Here is a 13,707-nt window from a genome sequence, read left to right as displayed (position 1 = left end):
TTCTTTATATTTTATTACAGCCTCCGAAGCACGTGGCAAGTACGCCTGAAAATGAGGTACTTGATAAACCGAACAGTGCTAACAAATTTGAGATCAGAGAACAGAACAAAAACAAAACAGAAGCAAAATGGAAATATAAGGTAATGGAATGATAAGTGGAAGGCAGGTGCAGCAAATGAGTGAATTTAATCTCTACAGAGCCTACTTCACATTGCTATTTTCCTCCTCTGCAGAACAGTAAACCGGACTCACTATTGAAAATGGAAGAGGAGCACAAACTGGAAAAAACACCTTTATTAGGAAATAAAGACAACAAATCAGCATTCTTGTTTTCTAACAAGAAATTACTAAGGTAGGAAGAAGCATTTAAAAAAGAGGGCATCCCTAGGAAAGGAAGGGACAGGTATAAACTTGTTTCTAGAACATTACCACTGCCTCTATATTACTGTAATTTTAAAAGTGAAAGCCCAGTTAAACTGAAACATTATTCTGCATGTTTATTTCCCTCCTTCCTTTCTGCAAGATTCTCATTTTACTGTCTTGCCTGACAGCAGATGATCAGATACAGTGAAAGAATGAACCAATCAAGAGCTGTTCCTGTATAGTGGGCTCATTGTTGAAACTGTCACAATATAAAATATCATTCACTGAATCTTGGGAAGGTTTTGTTGTAACTTAAAATATTCATTCTTTTCTAGTTCTAAAGGCCTGAAACCACAGGCTAATTCGGGGGTGTTCAGCTCATTACAAAACTTAAAAGAAGATCAAAAGAAAATGGTGAGAGACGAGTATGAATATGTCTCTGATGAAGGTGAGCTGAAGATTGATGAATTTCCAATAAGAAGAAAAAAGAATGCCACCAAGAGAGATTTGAGCTGTAAGTATGGATGCTTAGAAAAGCATCTCTGTCATTTTGATTTCAGCTTCTGACTATATTTACAATAATTATTTGCTATAATTTTATTATTTAAGTCACAATCTTTTTAGTTGGCTAGGTGTGCTTACAGTATCAAAGTCAAGGCCATGTCCCCACAGAGGTAATGGTACAAAATCGGCATTGGCTAGATCAGATCAGATACTGTTTAGAGGTGGGTTTTGATTAATATGTGTAATGCAGTTTTCTGGTAAAATGTACAGAACTGTGTATTCCGATATACTAAACGGCACGGTACGGATTCCCTGCTTAGATACTATACCAGAAAGTGAGTTCTTGAAGAGTTAGTGATGTACAATCCAGTGTGATGCACCCTACTGCAATTCTGAACAGAGTGGAGAATTTCTGTAGAGACAGACATCTACTGATGTACTGTATAGACTGTTGGGTTCCTAAAAGGCTAGTAGGGTCTAATCTGTTTAGTACACCAAGCTGATATGGAGTGAATTTCAGCACTGACAGTGTATGGGAACCTTTGCAGTGTAGTTTGTTGAGAAGCTATGCAGGCTATTTTACTAAAAAATATATACGTATACTGAGCAGGGTGTCCCTGAAACGATAGGTGTGAAGACATGGCAGAGCACATCCTACTGAGATACTGTATGGAACATCTAGTCCCTGTAAGGTACATGAGCAATGCATCATAGGACAGTATGAAACTAGTTAATATGTTTCTTTTGACACAACTCACAATTGCAGAGCAGAGGCTGGTAATGTACAACATAGTTTACATAAACACATTTAGGGGCTGTGAGCCTTAGATTCAGTTAGTCCTGAAGGCAATGTAGTTGTTTTTTTGATCACTATCATATTTAGAGTGCATTCTTTCTCTTAATGGAAATGTTTGGTGAAAGTTAATGGAAATGTGCATACACACAAAAAAATTCAGATGCACAAAACCTTGTGTAAGCTGATCTTCCACACACTTCAGCTCCATAAAGCCCAGTCAGCATGAAAAGTAACGCACATGCACGGGCCTGCCATCCTACCCCAACTCCTCCCGTAATTTGTCATATTTTAATATGCAAATCAATACAAATGTCACCTTCCCCATTCAGTGTTTGGTTAAAAGACAATGGCAAAAGCACATGAAAAAAGAATTTCAGCAAATGCAAAGTGGAGGCAAGGAAAACTTACTATTTGTTGGTTTAAGCAGTGGTATAAACAGCAAAGGAAGTTGACTGAGTGATACAGACTGGCAGAGAAACTCTGAAGTTCAAGTTCAGAAAATCATACAGTGAAAGAAGTGTTCTGATATCAAAGTCAACATGAAAAGGCGAGTCGTAGCCCACTGTCTGAGTGTCATAGTGAAGCGTATTAGTGTACAGAGAAAAGAACAAAAAAGTAGGGACACAGTGAAATAAAGATTGAAATGTCCACTTTAATCTCGTAATTTATTTTGTCATTAATGTAGAACGTTATACACTTCATCTTAAAATCAATGTTAAATTTACTACAGTTTCTCAGATCCCATTGTAACTAAAGTAGCATATGTATGTGTTCTTCTATGTGCTCTATGTGTGTGAATCACTATGTGCTTCTTAAACGGGCTTTCTCTTACGCTGACACGACACAGAATACATTACATTCATGATATTCAATCTCTCTGAACAATTTAAATACAGTGGAACCTCGGTTTGCGAGTAACTTGGTTTACGAGTGTTTTGCAAGACGAGCAAAAATTTTTAATAAATTTTGACTTGATAATGAGCGAGGTCTTGCAATACGAGTAGTATGTATACGCTTTGTCTGCTGAGCGTCATTTGATCACAACTGAGCTGATGGCTCTTCTCTCTCTCTCGCTGCGGAATTCTGGGCAATCGTCTCCTATTCTCCGTCTGAGTCGGCAAGCCTCACTCATATAGTCAACATCCATACGAGCGTATACTGTTTACTGCAGCATTAGCGCACGCGTGTGTGTGTGTGTGTGTGTGTGCTCGCTCGCTCACACGCACGCGTGTGTATGTGTGTGTGCTGTGACGTGCAAGTCCCCGTCTTGCACCCTAAAACACGAAGCTGAGTCCCAGTACTTAGCAACACCAGCTTTATTCAGCTTGAAACAGCAACAGCATGGTTATTTATTGTAGCGGGATCTGCTGCTCTCCTATACACAGACACAGCAGTCAGGCAGGGCCCTGCACATTTACAATGTTCCTTGTTCCTTGTATCACCCATCGACGGCAGGCACTTATAGCATGTCCGCGATCTTTTCGGATTCGCTTTTGCGGCGAACTGCTACAGCGCTGGGAGACTGCGATTGCTTTGGGACGCTCTTCCACATGTCGTCCCGTAGGGTGCAATCCCGCAAGAGTTTAGAAACTCACTCACACCAGCCATGATTCTTTTCAAAGGTAAAGTGTAAGTTAATTTGTTTTATGTATTTTTACATTTTATTTTGTATTAATCATTTTTATATGAATAGTTTTGGGTTGTGGAACAAATCATCTGAGTTTCCATTATGTCTTATGGGGAAATTCACTTTGATATACGAGTGCTTTGGACTACGAGCACGTTTCTGGAACGAATTATGCTCGCAAACCAAGGTTCCATTGTACTAAGATTTATAGCTGATATCATTTTCATGATGAAATGAATTAAAGCATGTATTAAACATGGGGGCACAGTGGTGCAGTGGTAGCAGTGAGCTGTTGCCCCATCCAGCATACATGTATAATGTAATATACATACTTTAATGCATTTCATCTTAAAAAATAATATCAAGAGCTCCAAGAAGATAGCTCTTGGAAATCTAAATCGACTTAGAAGCCAGTCATCATCATCTGTAAATACGTGCTGTCTTCTATGGAATTGAATTGAATTCCTTTATTGTTATTGTATGGTACAATTAGATTCAATATGCAAATCATCCATAAACTTATTTTCCTATAAAATGATAAAATAACAATAATAATAATAACAACAATAATGTGATAAAAAAAACAGTACAAAATATGCAATATGAAAGCGTAAGCACAATATACATGTACATATAGTGCAGATAGTGCAAATGGTTCATAAAGTGGCTCAGGTTGTGCACTATTACAACTGTAGTGCAAGCTTACAGTGAAGTAATAAGTAAATAGTACAAACATTTCTACCAGGAGCACTTGATGGACTGATTAAGTGCATTTATAGCTCTTGGGATGAAACTGTTTCTGAACCTCGTGGTTTGTGCAGGAAAGGCTCTGAAGCATTGGCCTAATAGGAGAAGTTCAAAATGACTGTGGCACATGGCTGAGGCAGCGAGTGGTGCACTAATTAACAACGCTAAAGCAGCTGTAGTATTTGGAATAGTTTGGCCATTCAGTGGACAATTATATTGTTACAGAATGATTACAATCAGATGCCTTAAATTTAGAAATGATATGCAGTTAATTTCAGTGTATTTGATAAAGCCGCATCAGGGATGTGAATCTAAAAAAGAATGGGAAACCACACAGGAACAATAGCACAGCTTTGACACTGGGTGCCGCCAGTTTGCAAAATCGAGTGAAAACTTGCATATGCACAGGTTAAGGCTTGCGTGAGAATGTGCGTGGCTTTACCCCAAGTTTAATTTTTATAGAGCGTGATGTGAGCGTGGAAACGGGCATTTTCTCCCCTTAAAAACATATTGCCAATAAAGATTTAGAAATGTTATTTATAACTTTGGTTTGTCATCATAAATTGGCATCCAAAGCATTGTAGGCATCTTTTCTGAGTATTTCATACTTCTATCCTGCCTCTTTCTCACTCTTACTCATCATGCCTAATGCCCTTTTCCCCACACATTAAAGATGCATTACCACCTTCTGTTACTTCTCTTCCACCAGCAGACTTTTTCCATTCAGCCATAATGACACATCTTTCTGCTGTTTCATTGGACCTAGAAGAAACACTTTAGTGGTACTGAAGTAAAAGCAACTTGACACAGGCCATTCATTGCTTTTGGGTTATTGTTCTAGGGCAGAAGGGTACTAATTTTTTTCAGAGTTGTAGGGTTACTGCCATATCTATTCCCCATTGAAGTAGCTTCTGAGAGGGGGCATAATAACTGGTACAGCTTGCTTGTAAAGTGCAAAATCTTATACCATCACAACAATGAGATTTTTCCTGGTTTTAACATATTTTAAGTTATAATATAATATGAACAACAGTATTTTAATATCTGAAGAAATATGAATATCCCTTTGTTTGTTTGAAAACAAAATCATTGACATTAAATCCTGAATGCAAATTATTCAGCTCATTTTCTAAAGGAAGCTCACGTCCATGTATCAAACAGTGTATATTGGGCTTATGGCTGATAGACCATAATTTTTTGTAATGACTGTCAGGCTTTCTTTGCATCATTATTAAATGCAGTGATTTTTTTAGTTTGTTGATTTGCCTTGCTTTACTAATTCTTGTTGTTATTCTTCTTCCACACAAGTTCCTTCTCTGTGCTGTTAACGACAGATTATTTTTTTAGTTAGAAGCTTTTTTGTTTTTAAGTCCTAGGGTTTATTTTCTTTTTCTGTAATGACTTCTCTCAAAAACCTGTAACCCATTGGTGTATTTTGATATGTTACTGACATCATTCTAGTCAGTACATTAAAAATAGTCTTAAAGTCACATCAGCAGACAATCTTCTATCTTTTTAGCTTTCTTAGTCACAGCAATATTGGCTGAACTGAATTATAATCTTAGGCACAGCAATATTGGCTGAACTGAATTATACTATATTATAGACCACATTGCCAAAGATAAGTGCTATTAGTGTTAAAATTGCAGTCAGTGAGAAATCTGTCTGTCTGTCTGTCTGTCTGTCTGTCTATCTATCTATCTATCTATCTATCTATCTATCTATCTATCTATCTATCTATCTATCTATCTATCATTGCTGGTATTGTCCTTAGTCTATTGCAGAGTGCATGGCATGTAGTTGTCGAGTGATTAAAGTCTCCTGTAATGTGTTATAGTAAAAAGTATGGCCAAATGTGATGTTTGGTGCTTTTGACACTCAAAAATAATAGTCCTTATTTTTTCCTTACTAGTTTTATCAAATATTAAGGAGCCCATTCAGCAGAGTAAGAAATCAAAGCTTCAGCCACATCCAGCCAAGGTATGTATGGTCCTGGTTGTGTTCTCTTGTCAAGAAATTGATAATGAGCATGGTTCTCTTGTAACAGTCTGGAAATCATTTGGATGTCCAGAGTTTTCTAATTCTTTATGTGACTTATGATCAGTAAGATAAAAAATTGATCATAAATTGAAGTAGAACAGATTGCAATGTATTTATATCTATTCAATGTTTATAGATGGCGTAGGCAAAGAAGGTTGATGTGTTTACTGTACTCGTTCTCGCTTAATATTTGTTATATTATTTTTTATTGGTAGAGTGATGATTCATCAGATGAAGAGTCTCTACACATAGATACAGACGTCAAGCCTGAGGTCAAAAGTCGAAATTCTAAGGTGAAAAAGGAAAGTGGGTCTGCTGCTGGAATTCTAGATTTGTTACAAGCCAGCAAGCAAGTTGGGGGAATAGACTATAGTACAAACAGGTAACGGTGCCTCTTCTTCATCCAGCCATTCTATTTCCTTTGACAACTTTTATATTTTTTGATTGGTTGCTGATCTGGCATGCTTTTAGACCCTTTTCTTCTTAAATTTTTACCCTCAAGAAGTGAAAGTCGTTCAAGTTAGGTGGCTGAACATTTGTACTTTTATGTTAAGATGCTCTAAAGATTATTACTAGAGCAGTATTTAGAAGAGACAGATTCCATTTAATTTTGCAGGACCCACTGTTCACTGTGTAAGGGATATACTTTGAGTCAGCTATATGGTGGCACTATGCAGGAAGGAATGCCTTAAATATTCTTTGCTTTTTAAGAGTAAAGAGAAGTCTTTACTCCTTGTGACCTCTCTAAATGAGCAGCATTTTGACAAAGCCCCAATGTAATGCTAAATATCCTGATCTTGCATTTGTTAATTGCAATTTGAACAAGAAGGTATTACAATTATTGCTTCCAGCACTCATCTGAATAAACTTGTTAATTTCAATTTAACAATGACAGTAGGAAAGCTGCAGATAGTAGTATGGACTCTGAAGAGGTTGAGAGATTGCTTTTACCTTCCTTTAGATCCTTTCTCAATGACAGTATTTTCTAATAAGAACACTGACTAAGAGATCTATACATTTGTGATTTTCAGCCAACCTCCTGCATCTCCCAGCACACAAGAAGCTATCCAGGGAATGCTGTCAATGGCTAATCTTCAGTCATCTGACTCCTGTCTAGAAAGCTCCTGGAACAATAGCCAGTCTAAAAACAGCTTGCTTTCAATGCAGTTATCCAAGAAATCCAGCAACAACAAGCAGCGCCCAGCCAAGCGCATAGTCAAAAGAAGCACAAAAAGCAGCAGTTTGGACAGCATCGATATGTTTGATGATGAGCAGGATAATTTGGATGCTTGCTTCAAGGATTCTGACTATGGTAACTTTCTTTGATCCCCACAATGGGTTTTATGCACCAGTTATCAAGAATTAGAAGATTAGCCACGTCTTCTTAGTTTACATAAAGCTGCCTGGACCTTTACCGTGAGTGATGGATACCTTCCCCTCCCCCATTACTAGTGCATAATTCAGAATGTTTTTCCTTTTTAGTTTACCCATCTCTTGAGTCTGATGAAGATAATCCCATTTTCAAGTCCAGATCTAAGAAAAGGAAAAGCTCTGATGACACTCCCTATAGCCCCACAGGTATGAATGGGTAACTGTCTTTAATTATTTTTGTTATACACCTTTACCTTTGTTAGCATCCTTGTGGGTCAATGTACAATGCCGTACCCAGTAGGTCACATTGTATGGCAGGACAGGACACTTATGCTTTACTCACTGCCCATGAAACATTGCTGCTGTTTACTTAACTGCAGCCTTAAGTAAAGCTATGTGCTTCATTAACACTAGAATTCCTGAAGCCTACAAAAAAACTCGTATTCCCTGCCCACCTTAAATCCCTTCGCACCTCTCCATCAGTGTCTTTTGTTTTGTAAATGTGTCAATCAGCACAAGTAGCAAGCAGATTGCTGTCCCATCCCCCACCTTGACGGAGCTCATCTCGGGCCAAAAGTTTTCCCAGCTCAAGCCAACGTTCCTTATCTGCGTGTGATGTGCCTGGAGTTGTATAGGGTAAATAATACAATATATCTTTATTTGGAACACATGCATTTCATGTGTATTCCGTATTTACAAAGATCTGGGTAAGTGTAGGATGAAAGGAAATGCAAGAAATGCTGAACACATACCTAAGGCAGAAACTTTTTTACGAGAAGTGTATAATGTGTGAAGACTTTAGTCCAAATATCAAATAAACACATGCACTTTTATTCAAGAATATAACCAAAGAAAAAAAAAGCATTGATTTATGTGTGGTTGTCAATGAGTTAAAAACTCAAGCTTAAATGTCAATCGACAGGGAGTTTACATATATTCTTGAATGGTGCAGAGATAACAGTTTTGAGATCGAGCGCTCTGTGTTTTGAGTAGTGAGCTGCTATTATTATTATTTCTACAGTATAATAAAAACATACATTTGATTTGAGTCTGTAACATCTGGTGTAAATTTTGGCTACTTGTAAAAGTCGGCGTTTGTTTTTTATTATTCAGTTTTATTCTCTCAGTGACATACATTCACGTGGTACAACAAACTTGCCTCTCCCTCTTTGATTTAATGGCATTTATCTCCATTCTTTTCATAAGAGCAGCGCAGTGGCTGATGCCTGCTCAGAAATGTTTGTTGTACCGGCAATCAAAGATATGATATCCCGTGACTGCAATCAGACTGGACAAAGGCAGGACCGTAGCAACAGACAGCTTCTTCACAGTGCTTTTGCGGGCTAATAAACTGCTCTGCGCCACAATGCAACTCTACTTGGCACCATAAGTAAAATGGGACTTCCAACTGCAGCTAAAGTCACTTCAGTACGCAAGCAATTTGCCATGCTAGTGTTTAGATCTGACAGCGCCGTGCTGATGGTGTATGCATCCAAACTTTATACTGGCCGTTAAAGACAGAAATCAAAGGCTTCTTCTTTTTGGGCACATACACCATCAGCACAGCACTGTCAGATCTAAAGGCAAGACCCTAACAACTGACATCTTCACAGCGCTTTCGCTGGCTAATAGACTGTTTTGCTCTGCTTGGCACCATAAAGTAAAATGGGACTTCCACCTGCAGCTAAAGTTACTTCAATGTAGTCTACAATGAAGCCTTGTGGAGCAGATAAATAATTGCATCATCCACTCCTAACTTTGTCTGATAGACAAACTGCAGTGGATCCAGGTGGTCTACCACAAGAGGACACCCACATAGTCCAGAACCAGTCTGTAAAAGGTCTTTATGATGTGAGACGTAAATGCCCTGGTCTGTAGTCATTGGGTGAAGAGGTGCCTGCCTTCTTTGGAACAGGAGCAATGTAGGATGTTTTGCACAGCAGCTGCACTTTCTGAAGCCTTAGGGACAAACTGAACAGGCGACAGAGGACACCACAAAGTTGTTTAGCACAAGTCTTAAGAACTCAAGGACTGACTTCATCTGGTCCCTCAGCTTTTCCTGTGTGTAGCTTCCTCAGTTATCTCCTTACTTGGTCTTCAGTTATGAACAGTTCACAATGATTCTTAGAGGTGGACTTGTCACTGACCATTCCAATTGACTTTTGCAAAAAAGTGTCTGATACCACTGTAATAAATTGCATGGCTTGTTGAATAATTAAATTATTGATATGGCATATAAGCTGGGCAAAGCTATCACTTTTTGTATTTTTCTATCCATTGAGCCCCTATGTATAATGGAACTTGTTTAACTCCATAACCTCTTTATGTTTAGTTGGGTTAACTATGAAATACACCCAACATTTCATGAACAAACGTAGCTGTTTTGAAATATTGTGTGATTTTTATGGTGTTGGCCCACCCATTACAACTCCCCAATGAAATTCTTGAAACTCATTGAAGCCTGTATTTTAAATTGCATGACTAATAATGTAAATGTTATATTTTATGAACGTAAAGATATAGACATTTTAGAGTCAATTTTTGTGTTGGTCCCCATCTTTCACCGTTCCATTGAATGACTGTCATACTGTAGAACATAGCCTTCACTGTAATAAGCGCCAAACCTGAACAATATGCCAAATTCATTACCATCAGCTGAACTGCTTTGGTATGGTAACCCAGTTTTGGTTTTGTGCTCCATGCCCCCATTGCAACCCTGTTGAAGTCAAAGTTTAAGTTGTATCAACAATTATGTTTACATTTTAGAGAGATGCACTTGTTGCCCCCATAGTTACAACAATCTTTTCTGATTACATTTTTGTTACTGGTTCAGCTTTATTATACATACCGAATTTCATTAAGATCAACTTAGACGTTTTGGAATAATGCACAGTTTTTTGGTTGCCCAACCATTACAACCCTGATGAAATGTTTGAAATGCCATATAACCTTTATTTGATGTTAGACCAACAATAACCTACATCAGCGGTTCTCAAACTGTGGGGCGCAAATGTTGCCATATGTAGCATAATTTCGCTATTTGTAGGAAAATTTTAAACTTGTAGCAGTGTATTGGCAGCAAAAAATATAGAAATAAATTTTATCAGGGTTTAAAAAAAACGTTAGGGGGGCGCGATTAAAACTGTTATGAAAACTCGGGTTGCAAATACTTACCAAGGTTGAGAAACGCTGACCTACATGTAAAACTTTGTGAAAATTGGTTTAGCCATTTTTGCCTGAATGGCAAACAAACAGACAGAACATGATCTCAGGGTTGAAATGAAATCCATACTGCAAAATGGATAAATAACATGAAACGAAGATGAAAATTTCAGACAGAGGGGGTTACGATTTTATTTATGTAGTTGGAGATTCAGCACCATATTAGACGCATGCATCTTAACATTGGCAATATGCCCATGGAGCACAACACTTCAAATAAATTAAATGCAAAAATAAAAAAGTGATGTACTAAAGTTCCCAAGAGCCTGGGAATGTTATTAGACACCAGATAATTCTGGCTAGAATGTTACTTGGCTAGAATCACTTTAACCTCTCACTGGAGACCCACTGATGCACTCCATATGTACAGTACTGTTTAAGCTCAGCAGCAAGGATCACACAAAAATTTTGGTGTGTCAGCTTTGGAGTGTCAGCTTTGATAATTAGAATACACTTTCTCTTTATTATCCTGTTATGCACAAATCTTAATGTATTTTCTTTGTATGTCAATATCTAAGTGTAACAGTATTTGGCATTTTCTTTACAAAAGAACAAATCCAGATGCACATTTTCACTTAAAGCATGTTGTGCTTTTTGGTATTTTCTTTACTTATCAAGACCTTTCATCTAAGGTGACTTGTAAGGCTAATCATATTACATACAATGTTTGAATAGAAAGTACAAAGTTCATATGCAGCAGAGAACAAAGCAGAATGCAAGGGCACTTTCCATTTAAGTGGAGAGCTAACAATGTGTAATTGGTGAAACAGGTCAGACATTTTCAGGGTACAGCAAGAAGCTGGCTAGCAATAGGCCATGTTTCTTTTACCATCAAAAAATTCAAAATCTAATTAAATAAATGATGCAATGTCATGCCCAGGTTTTAAAATGACATTGCATTGTAATTTTTGCATAAAGTTTAAAGGCATAATTTTAGCAATATGATGGGCACACTATGAGGAATCTAAATATATGAAACCAAACACACTAATTTTGGGGTTTTATGAAATCTCCATATGTGCTTCATAGGATGTAATGTAGGGAAGTTCATTTCTTTCCTGAAGCAAATTAACAAAACACACCAGAAGAGTCTCAAATTTCCGAGCATTAAAAAAGGATCATTTCAACTTGCTGTCTTTTACACAGCAATGTTTGGGTTGAGTGTAACACACAATATGAAAGTTAGGTGAGAAAACTCAATCTTTGTTCAGCTCAAAATATGCTTATTCAGGAAATAGATTTTGTGATTAATTAGTCACCAGCCCTCATGGCAATCTATCAGAAATATATTCTAAGAGTTCACGCCTGAACTAAACCTCCTTCTAAATACAATACTTCTAGACTCTAAATTTTCTCTCCATCTCTCTATCAGTAAAAACAGATACCAGCTCTTTCCAGTGTAGTTTGGATCACCCAATTTTCTTTTTAAATTTAGATTCTTAAGTCCTGTCAAAAATTGTATTTGAGACTATTCCTTTGTACCATCAACTCTGAACTATCAAATTTCATAAAAGAGTGACACTTTTTCTTTTTTCATAATTGTTAGGTCACATTCATTTAAATATTACCTAGCTTAGAATCTCCCTAGACACCATTTCGTTTGATTGAGAAAGGGCACTGACAACATAGAATCAGAATGCTTGCTTTTAGCTCCTTTGGCATAGGTTTTCAGTTAGCCCAAATTTTAATCTTGTGAAATAAATTTTATACTTCATCTTGTATGTAATAATTCAATCTGGTCTGATTGCTTTCCTTTGTGTATTGTATTTAACCCATTTTTGACACCCATCACATGTCCAGCCCACCTGGAAAGTGGTCTTTCTCTAAATTGCCTTTGCTAAGATTTCTTCCATTTTTTTCCCTACAAGCGTATTTTTTGGGAGTTTTTTTTTCTTCTAAGGGGTTCAAGATTGGGGGCCTGTTAAAGACCATTGCAGCAATCCTTCTGTGATTTTGGGCTATACAAGAAATAAACTGTTGTTGTTGTTGTTGTAACAGAGGTAATAGTCAATGATGCTTACTGTCCCTATTCTTGGTATGAGAACTCTACAGCTGTTTGACTAATGTAGGGAATCATCAAACTGGACTATATGATGATTAAATAGTGATCGAAGTTAAGAGCAAAGTTGGCTTATAGTAACCCAGGCTTAGATCATGTTTATGCAACATCTAAGCAGGTTAAAATCTCACTAGTGCAAACATACCAGTATGTATTGGTCCTGTCCCAGAAATTTCACGTTACTAAATGAAACCTTAAACCACTACTGCAGTTCTGTTTAATCTTTATATTCATTGTGTTGGCCCTTTAAAAACAGTGTAGGAAATTTAATGACTGTCTTAAATTTAAAAAAAAATAAGGATTCAAAAAATTGCCAACATCCCTACTAACCTGTTACTGTGAATATTAATAAATTATAGTTTAGATGCAGGTGCAGGTCATTGAGGTTGACATCATCAGGGCTGACTGGCTACACTGTCACAATGGGAGCTAGTGTCCAAAATTTGAAACACTGGGTAGTAACCCCTGATACATGCTGTTTACTTTAGACTCTCAGCCTACATTACATTCTAAATTAAAGCAATTTTATTCTTCTTGCTGTCCAATTAAAGCCAGAGTCGGTCCATCAGTTCCTCGACAAGACAGGCCTGTCCGTGAAGGAACGCGAGTGGCTTCGATAGAAACCGGACTGGCAGCTGCTGCGGCCAAGCTCTCCCAGCAGGTGAGTGTCATGATGGAAACAAAGTAGAGAGTAAATTCAGCAGATTTGGCTACTGGGTATTTGACATTTTTTTCACTGTGAAGGAACCTATAAAAATTAATGAGTGCACAATGAGAAAGAAATATCAACAAGAAAATGACCAAGTGGCCGCACATCTAACCTGGTAAAACCAGGGGTCCACTGTCAAAACCCTGATGTCAATTTAGCTGTGAAACAATTTTCATGCAAATCTCCATGTCAGTGTCTTCATGTTGCAAAATGTTCTGTGAATTTGGAGTGAACTTGTCTTCTGTCATTTAAAGTGCAGATTTTCTGAA

The 13,707-nt window shown here is 37.4% G+C and overlaps 1 protein-coding gene across 2 annotated transcripts in view; it reads left to right on the top strand.

The window, feature by feature from the left end:
• The window catches only part of phf2 (PHD finger protein 2), a 79,862-nt gene that overhangs the window by 60,082 nt on the left and 6,073 nt on the right, over window positions 1–13,707 (top strand). For both annotated transcript variants that reach the window (XM_028825263.2, XM_028825262.2), the window contains exons 13-20: window positions 21–140; window positions 234–352; window positions 699–877; window positions 5,950–6,017; window positions 6,293–6,459; window positions 7,109–7,389; window positions 7,560–7,655; window positions 13,281–13,390. In XM_028825263.2, the coding sequence (XP_028681096.1) occupies window positions 21–140; window positions 234–352; window positions 699–877; window positions 5,950–6,017; window positions 6,293–6,459; window positions 7,109–7,389; window positions 7,560–7,655; window positions 13,281–13,390 (1,140 nt within the window). The remainder of the gene's footprint in view (window positions 1–20; window positions 141–233; window positions 353–698; window positions 878–5,949; window positions 6,018–6,292; window positions 6,460–7,108; window positions 7,390–7,559; window positions 7,656–13,280; window positions 13,391–13,707) is intronic.

This window comes from Erpetoichthys calabaricus, chromosome 18 (genome assembly GCF_900747795.2).
Source record: "Erpetoichthys calabaricus chromosome 18, fErpCal1.3, whole genome shotgun sequence".
Classification (NCBI taxonomy): domain Eukaryota; kingdom Metazoa; phylum Chordata; class Cladistia; order Polypteriformes; family Polypteridae; genus Erpetoichthys; species Erpetoichthys calabaricus.
Note: the sequence above shows the minus strand (reverse complement) of the source record. Positions and strands in the feature narration are given on the sequence as shown.